Source organism: Malurus melanocephalus, unplaced genomic scaffold (genome assembly GCF_030028575.1).
Source record: "Malurus melanocephalus ecotype Western Australia unplaced genomic scaffold, MMel_1.1 scaffold_189, whole genome shotgun sequence".
In the NCBI taxonomy this organism is placed as follows: Eukaryota; Metazoa; Chordata; class Aves; order Passeriformes; family Maluridae; genus Malurus; species Malurus melanocephalus.
The window spans coordinates 488,740-508,376 of record NW_026623421.1 but is presented as its reverse complement, the minus strand read 5'-3'; the positions used below and the strand labels follow the sequence as shown (position 1 = coordinate 508,376).

The 19,637-nt window shown below is 42.9% G+C and overlaps 1 protein-coding gene across 2 annotated transcripts in view; it reads left to right on the top strand.

Annotated features, from left to right (window-relative positions):
* Positions 1-19,375: 19,375 nt before the first annotated feature.
* UBE2E1 (ubiquitin conjugating enzyme E2 E1) overlaps positions 19,376-19,637 on the top strand; it is a 44,585-nt gene continuing 44,323 nt past the window's right edge. For both annotated transcript variants that reach the window (XM_057373195.1, XM_057373197.1), the window contains exon 1: positions 19,376-19,570. In XM_057373195.1, the coding sequence (XP_057229178.1) occupies positions 19,391-19,570 (180 nt within the window). In that variant the 5' untranslated portion in view covers positions 19,376-19,390. The remainder of the gene's footprint in view (positions 19,571-19,637) is intronic.

Here is a 19,637-nt window from a genome sequence, read left to right as displayed (position 1 = left end):
GTTTTGAATAACTTGTTCTATTAAAAAGCTATCTTGCTACAATATATTTGAACAATCCTTTATTCTGTTCATTCTATTAAGGTTGCTCTAAAATTATTCCACTGAGTATTGCCAGCAGCTTTGAGAACTTTAACACATAACATTAAATAGAAATGAATAAAGGCTTGGCTAAAATAACACATGGCAACTCTATTAAAAGGCATTTTGTGCACCTTTTGGCTTTTATTCTGTTTGGTTTATAATATTCCTCTGAGATGCCTGAAAAGTCTTGGCTCTTTCCACTGGCATTTGATCCCTTACACTGTGGAAATAGACGTCTTCAGTGGCAGTGGGAGAAAGCCTGGCCCTTGCCTCTGAAGAGTCTCAGCTTGCACAGTCTGCTGCTGGACTGGATCAGCAGTAAAGGTGTCCCAATATCAGCTCGTTTGCAGCTCTGTGATGAAAGGAGCRTCTGAATTGGCAGTCCACATGAACTAATGACTGTGAGATCTTAAAATGGAAACTCTTGCAAAGTAACACCCATTACCTGCACACAGGCATAAAAATATCTTCTTAGTACAGGAACCCAGGAGATGCTGGGTTTGTTTAAGAGCAAGGCTGTCCACTGCAGCTTCCCACAAGATCCATCCTCAGTRAGAGGCTTGCCCCATGTGTACCCAGTGATGCCCTGCAACAAAAGACACTCCACAGCTTCTGCAGGTAGGAAAACCTGAGTGGGAGGGACCGTTCTGCCGGCTGGAACTGCTCAGCCATGGGTTGACAGCGCTGATGGTGACACAGGTACACACGAGCCTCGAGCCTCACAACATCAGCTGGGCTCATGTAGTGGAGTCAACACTGAATAACTCAGTGTAGCCATCCAAACCATCTCCATCAGATGTGGGCTGACACCCTCRGCTGTAACACTGCTGAAGCCTTCGCTGGGTGGTGCTTTGAAGCAGGGAATTGCTTGTCTCTTCCCCCATCTTCTTGCACTCTAGTGCTTTTTTGCAGCACCTTCATCACAGCTCCTCTCTCTCTCTCTCTCTCCCCCACTCTCATTTGGCTGCCTGAAGAACAKCAGGAACATGGACCAAAGTGACTAGGAATGATTCAGTTCTCTCTGAGGTAGCACCAACACCATGCCAGCTTTAATTACATTAAAAAAATTAGTTTAGTAATGTGGGGACTTTCTATAAGCCGTAAGGACAGATTCTCTTCTCATCTATGCTGCCATCAATCAGAAAGATGTCAACAAGATCTAGTGAGACCTTGTTTAAAGTGCAGACTTAATTCCTTTCCAAATCTAACAGAGTGAAGATGTCACGATAGAATTGTTACCCGTCAGCAGTCAAACAAAAGCATAATGCARTAGATCCTAGGACTAGCCTTTAAAAAAMCTGCTTTGYTTAGTTGAATGACCATCATCTCCTMTGCCWCCATCCTCTTTCCTSTTTCTCCACTGCCTCCTCACCCAGACCTGGAGCCATTCAAAATGACAGCTGCAGGTGACAAAACCCATCTCTGCAAGAAAATTATTGAAATCTAGACCAGGAATGCCCCAGGGAACAAAATGGAATTTCTTGAATTCAGAAAGAAAAAACATCCAGGGTAACTAAGATTTCACAGTGTTATGGGGTGGGGGTCAGAGGCATTTTCATCCCACTTCACAGATCTCCTGAGAGCAAGGCTCTCTACCAGCATTACATCACACAGCTTTAAGAAGAACAGCAACAGCTGTTTAATAGCACTGTGTAACATTTCCTGACAGCTTATGACAAAATGGGAAGTGGAAATTGGACTTTCTTTTTCAAAGATCATTGCTACTATTTTACCCAGCAATTGTCTCTAATGAATTGTATGATTCAGCCCCAAGAGAACTTGCTTGAAGWACTGTTCTCCCCAAGAGAGCTACTGTGAAAGCCCTTTTAGATAGTTTTTTTCTGGATTTGACAATTTCCTTGACATTAAAATCCCCTCCCTCCCCCTCTCACAAACCTATGCATGAGTGTTGCTCACTCTCTACTTTCCTCTCCTTCCATCTTTCCATGAGAAAGAATAAAAGCCCCTGTGCAAAGATCTCAATAGAAGTTTTGTACCTCAAASACAGTTTTACCAGGATGAGTACTTGAGGGAAGCCTGAAGTACTTTTTCAATCTTTGCCCATCAGTTGCATTTTGAAGGGCTCACAGAGTCTGACATGTGACAGATAACAGATATTCAAAGAGAAACAATGCCCTGTTTCATTAAGGCTGTGGGTGTTCAAAGTACATCAATCCTCGTCTAGAGCTGATGCAAATTTCCACTTTGATACATTTACCATGTTCTGGCCACACCTAGGTCTTGTCCATTACATTTCCTTTGAATTAGCCTTGTGTCACCTCTTTCCTTCAGAAAAAGAGCTCTGCCTTCAATAAAGGCCCAGCAAACAGCGTCCCATGAGATGGGAGATCGTGCCCGTCCCCTTGGCCCGTTGTAAAAGGGAGGCAGCAATGACTGATGAGTCACGTACTTGGAGTGAGGTATCACAGCAGCTGATGCATGGTACCCTGCTAGCAGGGTCAGACATGTCTGAGCACTCTTCTATTTATGGGATGCTTTTGAGACAAGGTGGTTGAGATTAATTTTAGTGTATTTGATTCAGGACACATGCACAAAGTTGAGTTTTTGTCTCCATATCTGTCCTGTTTCTGTGTTGTGTGCATGTGTGCATTTTTATGTGTGTATATATATACTGTAGATAYGCTGCTTTGGTTGACTGCTCTTCAGATTCAGGACACAAAAATTCAACAGTTTCATAATTCACTACTCACATTCACAGACCTTTTCAGCCTCCTAAACCATAACCACTCTCTACATTTTGTAAGATCAGTCGACAAGGACCACTGACTCGTAATGGTGCCTCATAACAGTGAGTATTCAAGTTGGACATCGTATTAGAGTGCAAAATTGCAGATAATAATCACGGCTCAAAGCATAYCTCTGACATAAGCATAAATATTGCTCATTAAATATTATGGGAGAGGAATATAAAAATCTTACTTGGTGTCTCATTGAAGCAGTAAACAGCGCAGCCAAAGCACCTGCTGCGAACAGGTCTGTAAATCTTYATATAACATATGGCATCCAGGAATGAAGAATTATTTTGTCTTCCTGATCATCYACATTTTGAGGAAAGATATAAGTTCCTGGGAAACCAAATCTCAACCTTCCCAGAGATACTCAGCCATGGGAACCTCAGAGTCCTGTTTGAGACCTCAGTAATTCTCCCTGTGACCAGAAAGCACAGCTGCTTCCAGTTGCCAACACAGTGATATAAAACATGACACCTCCATCCTTTCTAAAGCTGATCCTCGGATAAAGTCAATGAGAATTTGGCATCTGTATCAGTAGTCAAAATAAGGTCTCGGTATGCAGTTTTTAAGCCAGTTGCCAACAGGGATTTTCTTCTGTGGAATATGTCCGTGGATTAAAAATAATTTAAAAACACTCATGCCAGCATCTTTTTTTTGTTGCATCAGTACAAAACCTGTGTATACACCAAGTCAAAGGCTTAGGATTAAAAATATTCATTTTGGATAGTGTTAGYTCCTGGAAGCAAACGAATACATTCAAAACCCTAGTCCAGGCCAGATAAACCCCGCTTTAGCACTCACTGAGCTGCTGAAACTGAAGCCTTGCAGGCAAAGCCAGGTTCAGACCAGCAATCRTCTCCATGAAAGCAGGCAGGCAGTCATGTGCAGCTCTGCCTGTGCTCCAAGCCAGCCAGATGTGAAGCAGCCAAGGAGTCCTAGGGAAGCATGTGTGTTGGATCCAGTGTGTCATATGTGCTCTTGATTAGTTTTCCATTTCCACTCTTGGAAGACATCCTCGTCCATATGTGGATCAATTATGTTTCACRTTCTCCTATTGCAATCAAGAAGCAATAACAGCATTTTCCTGCAGCTATAGAAGCACCTTTACATTGAAAGCCTTATAGATTGGTGTCTTTTCTAGAGCAATAGGGGGGAAAGGAAAGGAAAAACAAGCTTATTAAAAATGTTTGTTAGATTTAATTTTCTCACTGTGTGAGAAAATTAACTGAGTCTTACAGTTAAAACAATTAAACCATGAGTATCATATAAGTAGTTCACATAGGGCTCCTCAATTTATACTGACCACATAAAAATTACCAAGGAGTGAGAGATGCAAAATATTTGCTATAGCTTCAGTAGTCAGCACTTTTAAAAAGCAGGCCAAGTGATACAGGCAGCTAAACAGGCACATTGGAAATGGTTTGCCTTAATTAGTTCCCCGAAGTTACATAGATTATTAGAAAAATAACTAAAGAAGCATTTTTATTCAGGAGGCAAAATGTAATGCAGCGTTAAACTATTAAGCGTAATTTGCATGAAACGTGGTGTGCACACACAACTCCCTCTGTTTGAACTTTACAGCCTTTCTATATAATAAACTAGTAATAATTCTTCTCTTGTAATASTCGTTACATTTCTCTTGCTTTGGGGGATATTAAGTGAACTCGATTGTAGGTGAAATGACAACTGCAAATGAATGGTAAGATTGTGTAGCTGAGTGGATAAAATACTTTAAAATACGGCACTATGATAAAGACACCTCTGCAAAGGTTGCAAATCATTTTTCATTTTAAGGTCAGTGTTCATGATTCCACTAACATTTTTAGATAGGTTTAAGAATGAGGTTCATTCTGTTTAAATGTATCACAGCGCTGTATCYGTAGAAAGCTTTCTGTGCCTGCAGAGAACCTTCTTCTATTCCACRGCAAGGGAAGATGCAACCCTCTATCTGTGAGAGCTCATCAGGAAATTATTTAATTTGGCACTATGTGTTTTGATCTCTCTAGATTCTTTCTCCTCTAGGTCAAGAGATAAACTCTTTTTTCATAGTCGTAGGCTCAGCTTGCACTAATAATGAGGGTCATGAGCTTATAGATAAGGAGGAGGATATTTTACCTTAAAAAGCCATCTCATGAGAGATTGCTGGATATCAAATTTGGGAGTTTTCRGGGATTTCATAAAGAATAATTACGCAGGCACTTAGGGGGGCCAGAAAAGAAATCTCTGTTCAATTTATCACTACAATATTAAAAGATTAACTTTCTCCAGGGCTGTCTGCACTAAAAAAACTACTGCCCGCTTTAGAGATGCGCTCAGTTGCAGTACTGCACCAGCAGGCTGTGCAAGAGGGCAGGCAGGGCTTGGTTTTATCACCKTGAAAACCTGCTCTCACCACTGCTGCAAAACCAACACAAGTTTTCCTTGTGGCTTAGCTCCACAAAAACTGATGTTAGATTTGTCTGGACAAATGCATTCTGAAAGCTGAGATTTCCTCTGCATTCTTGGGGAGAAATGTTTTCAGGAAGGTGCTTTGACAGGTTAGGAATTTTTCCCAGATTCTGCCTTCAGTTGAAGACAAAACAGAAAAAGTAGGAAAAGAAAAACAAGGAAAGAATTATGCCTCCAAGTTTGAGAGGAATTTTTCAGAAAAGCATCCTAATTTCCTGAAGCTTGATGCTAGTGGCAGAAAGTTTGTGCATGAGCCAGAATTCTGCCCCTATGACTCCACGTAGCAGCATAGACTTGATTGCCCTTTTCTTGAATTCATACTCAAGAGGAGAGTTTGATGAATTTTGTGATTTTATTTTGAGACTGGTAGCTGATGCTTTTCCATCTCACTTTTGGTAACAAAGACTTTTGCACTGGCATGGGTTTTGCTCTCTTCATGGGTGTCCTAATGCATAGACAACTAAATTCAGTGCCAGTGTAAGTGGGCACAACCCTTGATCCCCCAGCTTAACCAAGGAGCCTACACCAGCAGTGAACCTGTCCCAGTCTACCAGAGGAGAGGTGTTATTGACTGCTGGGAGCATCTTACCATGCTACAACCATAAATATATATTAAGATCCACCCTCTCCATCACTTGCTGGCAGCCACATYGCCTCTCAGCTACCCTTTAACTGAGTTCAACTCTCCATTGTAACCTGAACCCCAAAACACCCTCCCCTTATTGCCTTTTTTGTTTGTTTGGTTTTTTGTGGGGGCTGGGGGAGGAGGTGTGGAGAAGGGCCCTATGGACGCCAGAGCCGCAGCGGTGATTTTGCAGCGTTGCTAAATTAAATCTCCGATTAAAGCCGGCGCGCTGCGAGCTCCCCCTCCTGTCGCCGAGACGGTCCCGTCCCGCACGGCTCCGCTCCGGGACCGCCGGTACCTGCGGCAGGGCAGAGGAAAGCTGAAGASGGGATAATTTTGAAGGAAAACTCCTTGGAGCCGCCAAGGGAGGTCTGGCACTGAAAAAACTGGCGTGTTGGAAAGCAAAGCAGCTTTATGTTGTACACTAGAGCCTTCATGGGCTAGGGTGATAAAATTGTCTGGCACAGTATAACATTAGCCTTTGCCAGGACATCACTTATTTTATAGAACTAAAGGAAATAAACGCTAAAATTACAAGAAAATCCCTTGTTCCTTTGCAATCTGTGTATCTTCCTTTGTAATGGTTTAACTCAAAGGGCTTGGGATACAAGAAGGAGAAAACAGAATTTTTCAGAGATTGTAAGCCTGCCCCTGAGCCACAGAGGAGAGTGAATGCAGGCTGCCATTGAGAGAGGGCACCACATGCACTGTAGTCAGAACAATGTTGTGCAGACTTTCCCCATCTCTGCATTCTAGATGCAGTGTCCCTATGCAGCAGGAGGAAAAGCAGGACTTTGAATGAAGATTGAGAGATCGGAGAGCCAGATCCAGAAGTGCCTCTGCTGTGGATGCCACTGAAGTTCATCTTCACACACAGTGTTGTGAGAGCATTTTAAGATGGAATTAAGTTTTCCAAATGAAAGCTCTGCTGAGAAATCATCACCAGTCAGTGTTGCCAGACAACAGGCAATCACTGTGGGTCTGCCCTTGGGTCTGATGTGGTTTAGAGTCCAATTATACAGTGAAGCTGAACAGAATGAGTCCAAGAGATTCCTCTCACTTTTTCAGAGATAGAGTGCACTCTGAAGAAACTGTGAACCAGCTGCTTGAGGTGTGTAGCTGTTCCCTTGTTTACAAACTAGAGCCAACACTTATCTGGAGGGAGGGGAGGAAGGGAGAAATTGGATTCAGGCCCCTCTTGTACGTGAGCTGAAAGCTGGAACTAATAGGGAACAAGAGGAACAYCATTTGAGAGGAAAATGAACCCAGGCACAGGATAATTTCACCTTTTGCCATTTCCCAGACCTGGCAGGCCCTGGAAATGAATGGAAAAGGTCTAAGCCATTGGGCTAAGGTGGGGGGAGGAGACAGGGGTGTTGGCACACGGGGAAGGAGGCTGGGGAGAGAGGTTCACCCCCGGAGCTGAAGTRACTCATTAAAGCTCTGCACAGGGTACAATCAGTCAAGCAGCCATTCATTTAACACTGRAGGTGGGAGTCAAGAATGCAGTGCTTTATTTGTGGGCTTGCACCAAAGCCTAGGCAAAAGTGTGAGAGGCAGCAACATGTGTTTGCACCACTTGCATCCCAGCCAGGGAAATCTGGCACAGCTCAGGTACCACCGGCTAGATGTTTTCTAAAAAATCCTACCTTTGGTCTCCCCACTCCCATCTCTAAAATCCATCAAGGCTGTTCATAAGGCCTGTAAACTGTGGAGCACAGTTAGAYCTTGGGACAAAACACATCTGTGCTTCTGAGCAGAGACTGTGTCTGTATTGTGGGCTGGAGCTGTGAGCTGAAGGTACATATGTGAGGAGGGCAGAGGGAGACCACCATACAGGCAGAGAGGAATAGAGCTTCACTCATGGTGTAAAGGTTTTAGCCCTCCCACGCCAGGGGACCAGGGGGATTTACAACAACCATAACCTCCACTGGGCATCTGGGGTGGGTAGAGCTGTTTGTGAGTAGGCCACAAACCTTTTCCCCTCTTCCTARTATTTTCACACATGCTAGAAGTGCATCCCATATGCCAGGAGCCAGGAGGGATGGACAGATTAAATTCTCATCTCTGAGAGCTGCTTCAAAACACCTTTAAACCACAAGGCTATTGAGAAGTATTCMTAGCGAGAGCCAGACCCTTCCTCTTAGTCAGAACTTTACAAGAAGCAAGTTTGCTGGTTTCAGTTGGACACTAGTGTTACTTATTTTGGTTTCTAAAAGTAAATCAGAGTTTTAATCTTAGAAACAGGCAGTGAGGAAACCTTCCAGCCATCAAAGTGAGGTTTGACTCAAAAAGGAAGAAAGAACCTGGTTGTTCATCGGCAGTTCAAGAAATCAAAGAAGCCAGAACCTCCACTTCCTCAGTCAGCACCTTGCCAGCGCTGCCTTGGCACCAGGCTGCTCTTCTGAAAATGTGAGTGGGTGGAGTTGTGTTTGCAGGCTGGAGGGAGTTCCTGAGCTGACACACTGCCAGATTCGGGCCTTGTTAACTGTTGCTTTTGCTGTCAGATGCTGAGATTGTAACAGGACCATTTTTAATGACGGGGTGGGGGGGGACACGACAAAATTTAAAAGAGGCCATTAGATTAAGCAGCAACCCTGCAACAATCTGTAAGTCACAGTTAAGAGAGAGATATCTGGAAGATTTGCCAAGTTCAAAGGTCTTCATTATTCATGTTCCAATAGCTGACTTGATGGATTGTCTCCAGTCTGTATCCCTTTATTCCTTCCACCTCTCCTAAAGACAAATGCTTAAGACAAATCTCTAGATGGAAGGATTGACTCTGTAATAGATTATTTCTTATTACTTAGAAATTGGTTAATAATTTACTAATTCAATTTCACTGCTCCATCCCCCACTTCAATTAATCTTTAGAATACAGAATAAATGCTGTTCTTTGTTCTTCCAGTGCAAATGAAGAAAGAAACTAACGAGAAGACCTGGCCTTGATACCTTTCTAAAGATGATTTAGCTGCAAAAAGTCAATTTTTTTAAATCTGATTTTATTTACTTCTACTTCTTAAGCACAAAATCTATCCATAAAACTGAAAGTTGTACAAGCTGATTATGTACAAGCCCAATTTCAAACATGCTACACAAGTCTTACCCTAGGAAAATTCCATTTCTTGTCAGAGTGTTACAAAAATCCTGAACACCTACACTCTTCCATCCATAGATAAATATTTTATACAGATACTTTATACATACCCAAATAAAACAAGATACAGCAATTTCTGTACAGCAATTCAACTCTTATCTGCCTCTCTGGGAAGGTGTTTTAAGATTTAGCAGATGTAGGGAGTAATTTGTTTCTAACAAATTGTATCTGTGGTTCTGTGGCCATAATGCATTTGAAAGAGATTTTTTTAAATCTCATCTGTCAGGAAATACACAAGTAYAGTCAATGCAGCCTCCTGATATCCCTTGCAGCCCTGTTTCCTATCAATCTATTACCTTTGGTTTCTTACATTTCTTCTACTGTTTTTCCTTACCCAATCCCTCCCATCAGAACTCAGAAATGTTTCCCGTAACAGTTGTACCCAGGATAGGCATTGGTGGCTGYTTGTCTGCCAATGCACACACGTGAATTAGGAAACCAGCTCAGACTCCAGCCAACAGACTTTTGTTCCTGCAGCATCTCAATGGCAGGGCTTTGGTAAACATTTAGGGCAGCAAATGACACATTCTATTGTCCAGATACTTTTTGCCAAGTGCCATTTCACACCTTGAGGAGGACCACAAAAAAAAATCTGTCTAAATCACTCCAAACAACATCTATTTTCACTTATGACAGAGTACATTTTTGTAAAAGAAATATTATGGTAGTAGCACAWAGTCATCATTGATAAGTTTGTCAACTAACTGCCATGATACARGAAGCAAATGGCCTTTTTATCCCAYACCTCCAAGCTTGATTAAGCCTGWCCCATTACAGAACAGGGTAGTATATTAAGCCATTTAATAGAGGAACCAAAATACTGTCCATCCTATGAAGGGGAGAAAAGCYGCTGTTCAGTGTAGGAGAAATCCTAATAGTCACAACAGGGCTCCTCACAGCAGAATCTTGGCATCCTTTTCTCCATGAGCAAGAGCCCTCTGACCTGTGTCTGAGTTTGCTTCTGAGGGCTGCGTGAGTGCTTGCTGGAAGGGTGCATTCAGGTCTGCTACAGCACTCATTARTCTCTTGCCTTCCTACAGGGGCAGGAAATTCCCTGTGCATCTTCGTTTCTACTTTGCCCTTGAGCATAAGAGAGGGAAGGGCTTGCTGTATGAAATTTGCTTAACAGATTCCTAATTCTGCTAAGCAAACACACAGAGCAGGCCCATAAATATATTAGAATTGTGAATTGTCCCAGATCTTTGGCAGTAGGGGAGTAAGATTTTCCAAGTGAGTGAGTAAATTGATGCCTCCAAAAGCGCTGTAAACTGATCTATTGGGCTTGACTCTGAGCTCCCTTCATTCCAGTGTAAATCTGGAGTAAGCCCGCTGAACTCAATACAGTTATGCCAAGGCAAAGTCAGAATCCCTCTCTTCACTTTTTTTCCTTCACTGTGCTGCCTAATCCCATAGCTGCAACAAAACTGAAAAATCTATATATACAAACTCCATTGGCCAGGCTATCTTATTGTGCAACCCACAGTATATCTCAACCTTATAAAAAATCATTCAAGTGTGACACTGTCCTCTCTCTTGCTTTTCTGATAAGCACAGAGGAAGGGTTGCAATAGCCAAGAAACTGGAAGCCAGGAAAATAATATTTCACAGCAGTGGAAAAARTATAACTGAATGGATATTAAGACAGCTAAATTAAAGAAACCCACAATACGTGGGCAACACATCCACAACAAATGGCTACAGCACAGATGTTATGGCAACTAAAGGATTTCCCCAATGGCAATCTTCAAGTTGCAGAAAGCAGCAGCATCTCCGCTAATGAGCTGCTTCTAAAAACCTGCTCCTATCCAATCGTTTGATTTGAGACAGATTAAACTAATGAAAATAATCTTGTCGACTTCATCAGTTGGTACATGATGCTCRATGAATTTAACTAAAAGGTAAACTGTTGAAATAATGTCATGATAAATAAAYCCATCATTTCTCTGGCTGCAGATGATTGTACTGCATTGTTTGTCCTGTGTGACAAAAGGGTGAGTGTCATCTTTCTGTGGCATAGAYAAAAATAAATTTGCATCTTCTGAGATTAGCAGATTTTAAAAGTGTCATTGGAAAGGTATTAGTCCTGTCTGTGCCATTTGAAAAATCTCCAAGTTTTTTGCCAACAAATTCCTAGAAAAAAATGGTAATACTCAATTTCTTCATTAGCTGTTTTTAAAAAAWCATATTAATATGCCTTTCATATCAGCCTACGCTGTAAAGACTGCCTGTAGTTTCAATACATAAATTCTGAGATCTGAAATGCAAATTTCATTTTTGAGGACACGACGATTTATGTGCAAATCTTCAAAGAGCAACTCTCCTTCTGACTATACCTACCAGAGGAAGTACTCTTGACATCTGTTGTTCAGTGTCTTTTTTTTTTTATTTTTCCCCAACTTCAGTTTTGCAAGCAAACAATTCCAGGGTGTGGTACGACTGCCAGCCAAAGTACCACAGAGCTGTGCAGTTTCAATGACACCTTGAACTTGTATYCTCTATGGGAATGTTCTTCTGCTTTGTTCTGAGCATGCACACCACAGGATTCTTACCAGATATGTTTCTCTGAGGTGGGAGACATCTTACTAAAATAGATTTATTTCTATAAAAAATATCTATTGACTTGGGGTATGRTTAAAAAAAATAAAATTAAAACTCTYGAAACAGGGCTTCAAATTCTGCAATTATGTTATTATGTTCTGTAATATTGTGGCAATGACTAAAGCCCAATTATGCTGTAGGAATGAAAAGTTCAKGTCCAGAAGAGTTCCTATTTTTATCACATCAACTGATGCAATAGGTAATGGTTCTCAAACTATAGAGCTCTTAACCCATGAGGCTGTAGAGCATTTGCTGTGTTACTGATCCACAGAGAGAAATCTGCTTCCATGGACAGCCACAAGGCACTTCAAGGAGCAGCCTGGAAGCCTGRAAGAAACAGGAGATATGGAAAAGGACCTCATTTACTGGAATTTACTAGGGAAGCAAGGGGGGAAAGAAACTAATTGGTCATCGTATATACTTGGAGAAGATGGGAGAAAAAAATCATCTGGCTAACTGGACACACTGCCCAAAATTCAGGGAATCACCTGCAGAGAGTTAAGTAAAGACAGAGAAAAGGAAGAAGAAATGGAGAAGGYAAAAAACAATCATGGTCATACAAACATGACTGCTTCTGGCTATTGGGAGAGGGAAAGCAAAGAAAAAGTCAAAGGGGAGAAAAGCTTCAATAAATTCTTTGAGAAAGAGTTGCAAACAGCATCAAAGGAAGCTCCTCCTGTTCCCATTCTATCTCTACAGAAATACTGAATGAAGAGATTGGCAAAGAAACCTCATTACACCATGGATAAAGTTTCTCAAAGCATGTCTGTGCAACCAAAGAAGTTACTATATAAGGTTATATAATTATACTGATACAGTACCTTGTGTGAACACTCTAGAAATCAGCCTTTTTCCAATTTTGACTTATATTCATTTGGAAATGGTATTAATTGAACTGGAGACAGCATTTTTATGCTGGACAGRACTTCACAGGTAAGGTTATGCTTGTTTAATTGTATCTATAAGGTTGTATTGATGTGAAAGGTAAGATGTGTCTGTGTGGATAAAGTGAAATATCTAGCTGGCCTTCAGGCCATAGACATGACATTCTTTAGCTTAGCAAGAAGTTCTTAGCAAGAATTCACATTTCAAAGACACCTTTTATGATGGTATAGGAACAGAACGAAACAACACAAGGTTATTTAACAACAAAAGAAGTCTTTTACAGGTACTCAGAAATGTTTAGGTTTCCTAAGCTTGGAAATGTCAGCAATTGCTGAAGATGCTACACTCTTGTGAACATGAATGTGAGAAGGGATAATGAAAAAATGTTGTGTGTGAAGTTTCAGTCCATGCTGTGAACATTTCTATAATCTTTGGCATAATCTAAGAGTTACTAAGGCCCATATCAGAATGAAAAATAATCGACAATTATGTTTAAGTAGTCTTGGAATAAAGGGCTCTCTAATGCCGAAGTTTTTAACAACATACACCTTTTTGTTTTAATTATTTACATGGAAAATGAAGAATACTTTATCACTCAATAAAGATGAAAAACTGCATGATTCAGGTGTTAAATATAAGCACAGGTTAACAATCGGATGCATGCTTTATTCTTAGCTTTTATGTACTGGTCAGACAAAAGAGAAGAAAAGAATTGCAATACACTGGTTTCTCGAGAATGCAGCATCAGGGATCTGTAAAAGTCTGAGTGATTCTATTGCTTCCTTTTGAAGGGCTCTAATAATAAGAAGGCCCAGGGAGAAAAATTGCAGTTGAAGACCATTGAAGTCTTGAACTGTAGTCAAGCCACAGAGCAAAATTACTGAGCCCTCAACACCTCTCCTGATCCTTCTCTGTTGAGAAGAACCTTTGTTAGATGAGGAGGCAGAGGTTGAAAGACTCAATTGAAATCCTCACTAAATACATTTTCTAAGAAGTTAGGACATGTAGATTTTTTTCTCACATGGATTTAGAAATCCACATAATTGGAGCAGATGTGAAATCTCTCATTTTTTTAATAGAAAGAATAAACTGGAATATTACCAATTCAGTGTATGAGCAAGCAAAGCAGAATTTCTTGTACTAACCCACCCGAGCCAGAGCAAGCCATACTGTGACACTGAGAAATATTTGAAAGTGCAGAAAGAAAGGACTGTAGTTGCAAATACTATTTACAAGTCGAGAAACCCTTTTATTCCAAATACTAGGAAAATTACTTTGTTCCCTTATTACTGAGTTCTTAAATGGCCCATTCAGTAAAACTGACATTTTATACGTTTTACTGCAGATCTGCATCTCCACAATGAGTGATTTTCTAGGATATGTATTCCATGGTCAATCTGTAACATTCTGATGACCATATGATAAATATTGTCCTTTTTCATCTGATTTTATCAAAGTGATAAGATCAAAGGCATAAACTGTGAACGTACTCTATTAATTAGTCCTATCTGACTATTTTGTTTCAAGACAGAGACACTGCGAGGTTAAGCTTACACCAGAAAAAGATCTCTTAGATACTTATGCAGGCAACACAGCTGTACAGACAAAATGCAACATCAGGAGGTACACTCTGTGCTGGCAAACCAGTCTTTTAGACTGGCTTTTACTGGCTTACACCTGGTATTACACCAGCATAGGCATGTCATCACCTAACCATAGTTCAGCTATGGTTTTGCTCCAACAGTGGACATTGCCATTGGTGATTTAGTGGTGAAAATAAAAAGCAAACACAAGTTTAAARCTAAGTTTTAGTTTCCTGCATGCTAGCAACAGAAGGCAGGCCAAAGTAGAGCATTTGCTGCAGTTTGACCCATCACTTCCAGGAGTCCATTTGTCTGGATCATGCTGACCATCATCTTTCATCTCTTCCAGAGCTCTTGACAACAGGAATGCCATCACCCAGGGATGTCCCATATGGCAATATGGTTTGATAAAAGCCCATCTACTGCTTAGTCTAGTGTAATCCCTCCACTTTCTGAGTGTCTTCAGAACCTGAGTACCGCTGCCAAGGAAAAGAGGTATGTAGAAATGGAAAGCTGATGATGATTAATAAAGCAACAGTTCCTGTATACTGAAAAATAGGCAGAAACAGGGAAAACGTGTGAAGTAGGTGAGCATGCATTGCCAGAAGAGAAAAAGAGTCTGGAAYAGAGCAATCCAGGGAACCTAGACAGKGCTTTGAGCAGCCTGGTCTGGTGGAAGGTGTCCCTGACCATGGCAGAGAGTTGGAACAARGTGATCTTTAAGGTCCCTTCCAACCAAACCATTTTATGAAGAAAAGCAGCACGAGCTACTGCAAAGCCCAAAGGAAGTACAGAGACCACTGGAAGCACAGAGGCAGCACTYTGCAGAAAAGGAGATGAATCCATCAGGCATAAAAAAAAAGGAAGCGACAAAAATGTCTAATGAGTCACTGTGGGTGAAGCCTGAATGTGCACCTCTTTTGCTTTCAGTCTAATTCCAGATAAACACCATTCTCATTTTTTACTGGATGGAAAATGAAGATCAGAAATAAGGAGTCAATGCTAGAGACACAGACAAGGGAAGTACCACATATCRCTCTGTCTTGATTGCTAAATAATAGCTATAGATTGGGAAAACTGAGAAAGCAGTGAATCATTGTATCTTCAAGGTAAAGCAATTTTAAGACTCAATCTCATCACCTGGAAGTAAGGCAGAAGCCCCTGGAAATATATCTTGTGAAACCTCTTATGATGCTGCGAAATTGAATTGATCTAAGCATCTCCAGTTTTTCAATTACCAAAACGAACCAGACCATATACCAGGAGAGGCACAAAAGAAGCACAGTAGAGGCAGAAGGTATGTATAGTTATATGTAGCTATACTTCCCTGCTTAAGCCTTTGGAATTAATTGCCAGCTGGTTTCCACATCTGTAGGAGTTCAGCCAGGACTTAAACAAGTCAAAAACAACAGATCTCAGGTATTTCTGAGCACACTGACAGTCTCCCAGCAAGACCTTCGGATCCCAGGACGAGTCTCAAACAGAACCAAAACCAAATAGTAAATAGCAAGAGTCTGACAATGAGACCTAAACTTTTCCATCACAACTAATTCCTCTTTTGTACTGGAATAAAAGGAGAGGAAACAAGTCTTTTTCTGCTTGTGGACCCTTTCATTCTTATGTAAGGAACTGAAAAAGATATAATTCTAAGGACTAAGAGCTGTATTGTGTGAGAAAATTACAGCAAGGGAAGTTGGACAGCATTATTAAGTTATGGCAAGATAGTTGTGAGCAGGAAACTAATGGGTAAATTCACTACCWTATGTCACTTGTGTTTTCTCTGCTACATTTTGTCTCATTTGAATGAAGTTCCTTCCTCTTTTGGAAGAGTTTCTGTCTAGCTATATTCAAATAGTTGTATCTTAAGTCCTGAGCTTATTGTAACTTTTCCTTGCCACCTCACCCTGTATCACAGGGTCACACAGAAAGGACAAAGTGTGTCATCACAGAATTGTGTGAGGTATCAGCATGCTTCTCGCTTTGCTGCTGTCASTTGCAAGTGTGACATTACCAGAAAGCTGACATTAAGAATGCTAAAGAGAAGATAATTTCTTTCTGCTCCTCACAAAAGGACTGACGCAAAACTCACTGGAATTGCYGGAAATATAAGGGGCTTTGGCTCAAATCCAAATAGACCAGCCAGAAATAATGCTGAAAATGTATTTGGAACTGAGATGGTACAAAAGGACTAATCCCGATCACCTTCCCTTAGCAGAAGACTCAGAGTGATTTGAACTGGCTACCTTCTGTTGTGAATTAAGCTCAAAGCCCCAAAGGCAACTCGATTCCAGTCATCTATCTTTGCAGCCYCCTCCAAACTCAATCCAGAGGGAAAAGTGACTAATCCTATTCAGTTGCTACACTGAACTAGTGCCATCGATTAAAAAAGCTTGGGACATAGGGAAAATGAATAATGTGGGCCAGTTTTCCTCTGCAAGTCCTTTGCACAACTTGGCCGAGAGAATAAAAAAAAAAAAAAAAACCAAACAGCTAAGGAGGCAGGAAGAGGAAGCACTGATAAGAAGGAAAGCTCACCCAATAAAGTGCACACACTTTGCAGGAAAGAAATAGAAGTGCATAAGTGATGTTTTGTCAAGATGGGATGAGATTGATTAGAGGAACTAGTTCCTTCTTGCTGGAAAAAGAATCATGTACTACACTTTCTTCCCATTTTTCCATGCCTGTGCAGAGCTGAGAGGCCAAGCATGGATGCGAGGCAAGCTGCAGAAACATTTCTAGGCACAGAAGTTGGCTTCTTGGCTCCCTCTCTCCCCAGTGCTCTGTGCATGGCATGGCTAGCACAGGAGAGCAGCCCATTGCTGATCCTAGCTGTGACCTAGGAGGTGAGTCATAAAATGGGAGTTGTCACTGTAACAGCTGCTCCAGCGATGACATTAGTAGGTGCTTTCAGCAAAAGCATTTTTGGGTAGGCTTCAAAGTAAATAACCGCTGCTGCTGGGTATCGTATTATTACTTTGAACAGGGTTACCAAGGATTGTGCGCTGCAGAAAAGGTTAATCTWCAGATAGCTCCCTACCAAGATTGTTAACATAACATAGCAAAAGCACYTGTGTGATTTTGTAGCAATCTTTACATTTTCTCGGCTCCTTATTACAGAAGTGGAGGGCTTTCATTATTAATATCAGTTGTCTCACTTGACTTAGCTGGACATGTCCTGTGACATCAGGAAAGGGCTAGAGTTTTGTTTGTGGTGAAAATGAGTATTTTCTGTTTTAAAAGAGCTATTCCATAAGCAGTGAAATTTGTTAAGCCTGGTCACCTTGCTCTGTGTCCTCTCATTTTCTGTATTTGTCACCTGACACAGCACCATACTGCCAGCCCCATCCTCCACAGCTGCTTGGCTCAGTTAGGAAAATGCTGACAGAGGGGCACATTGCAGTTTTCAGGAGCTGAATTCTGACTCCGTTTCGTCAATGAGGGGCATGAAGTGATCAGATCACTCACCTTTATCTAAATGCCAGTTTTCATGACATTTATTATGTCTCTTCAGGGCTGTGGTCAATGGTGGAGAGGCCACAGCTCTACAATTACTAGAAGGTAGCATGACCATAGCTTCCCAAGTGTCATTCCCATAGGTCAGACTGAACATGTTGTCTCTGCTAGTAAATGGCTTTTGGAAGACAAGTTCACWGAGGCCTAACGCATGGTACCACGGGTAATGAAGACTGAAGAGAAGGTTTAGCAGAAAATAAAGCCCCAAAATCAAAACCCACACACAAAGACCACTAAAATGTGACACTGCAGTGGAATTCCTTCTGTATCAGGGTGACAGTGTCACCGAGGTGTACATATCTAGTACACTCACTGCACAGCTCAACCAGGAGACTAGGTAGCAAGTTTGGGGAATGTAGGTATAGAGGGGATTGGCCCAGGGGAAATGAGGTGCTGCTGAGATGTGTGCAGGAAATGGGTAAGAGARGATACAGAGAGAGAAGCAGCAGATGCAGAGGTCCAAGGAAGCAGAGGAGAGGGTGACAGATAAAAGACTGTCCCTGCACGGGTGTCTGTCCTAGGGGTACCACTGGCTCCAAGATTACAGGACATAAATGGTGAAGAATCAGTGCCATGACCAGTTCTTTCTGTTGAGTCACAAAGCGTGAAGCTGCTGTCCCATGGAGGTAGGGTGCAGCATCCCAGGCAGCCCGGTTGACAGCTGACCCCAAAGGAAGCMACGGGCACCCATTACCCAACCCCAGCCTGAAGGGTTTCTCCCCCACTCGAACCCCCGCCTTTGCTAAGGGGCAGGCTCTTCCCGGGGCCAGCTTCAAYACAGCGATTCACAAGAGTGGCGGGCAGTGCGCCGGGTCCCTCGGGAGCCCTAAGGCAGCACTGGGCACGGCCGCTCGCCGCGGGGAATGGGGAAGGCTTTCCCCGGCCGGACCCGCGCCCGCAGCTGGGGCCATCTTGGCATCCCGGGGACGGGCAGCGCCTGGCAGCGTCAGACGGGAAGCCCGGGCTTCAGGAGGAACCAGCCTCGGCTGTCCCCGCTCCCCCCCGCGGTCGCTGAGAAGCGGAGATGTCCAGCCTCAGGATGTCCCTCCCGCCCCCGTCCCCCGCCGCTCCTGCGGCTTCGGTTTTGTAATTGRCCCCCCGGGAGTCCCAAGGCGTCATGTCGTAACAGCGCCCTGTGGAGCCGGCAGTCCTGTGTGCCTGCGGGTCACCTCGAGGTCCTCCCGTGGGAGTAAGGGTGACATCCAAACTCCGATCCATTATCGTGGTGCGTGGTGGTGACAATCCAGTGTATTTTCGGCCACTGAAGACACCAAGTAACTCGATAGGCGATCCCTCGATAGGCTGTGGAAACTGGCGGCACCGAGCCAAATGTGCCCCGGGTGAGGTCGGTGAGAACGCTGGTCCCCATTGTCCCTTCACGMGTGGGTCCGGCACCTCCAGGAAGAGCCGCGGCCGCCCACCGCGGCTGCTCCCCACGCCTGGCCGGGGGTGGAGGGTCGCTCCAGCCACATCACTTTTCTCCGTTGTGTCGATAGGGACCGAGAGATGGACACGGAGAATTCGGGGAAAGGAGTAAATCACCTCGCGATTACAACACGCTAGCGAATACAACACGCCTTTTTCCGCAGACGGGCTCCCCATCAGGGGACTCGGGGGAAAAAAAAATCCCTAATACTTTTACCTTTGGAAAATTGAAGGATCTGTGTGTGTGCCTCTGWGTGTGTGTGTTGTGTTAGTGCTGTCGCTGCCAAGCCCAGAATTTTGTTTTCTCTCCCAGCATGCGTTGATGACATCACGAAGTGCCCCTTCTTTGTGTGTCAGTGATGTCACCAAATGCAGTGTGGGGGACAATGGAATCCTGAACTCCGGGCGAGGGCGAGTGGGAAGCGGCTGCTCCTGCTGCTGGTTCAGGGCTGAGCCGGGGGAGGGAAGGGAGGACACAGCTGCTGCTTTAGGGCTGAAACAGGTGAGAGACGGAAAAGCTGCCGGGGATTCCTTTTGCCTGGATTGGTGGGGGCGAGTGGGCTTTGGGC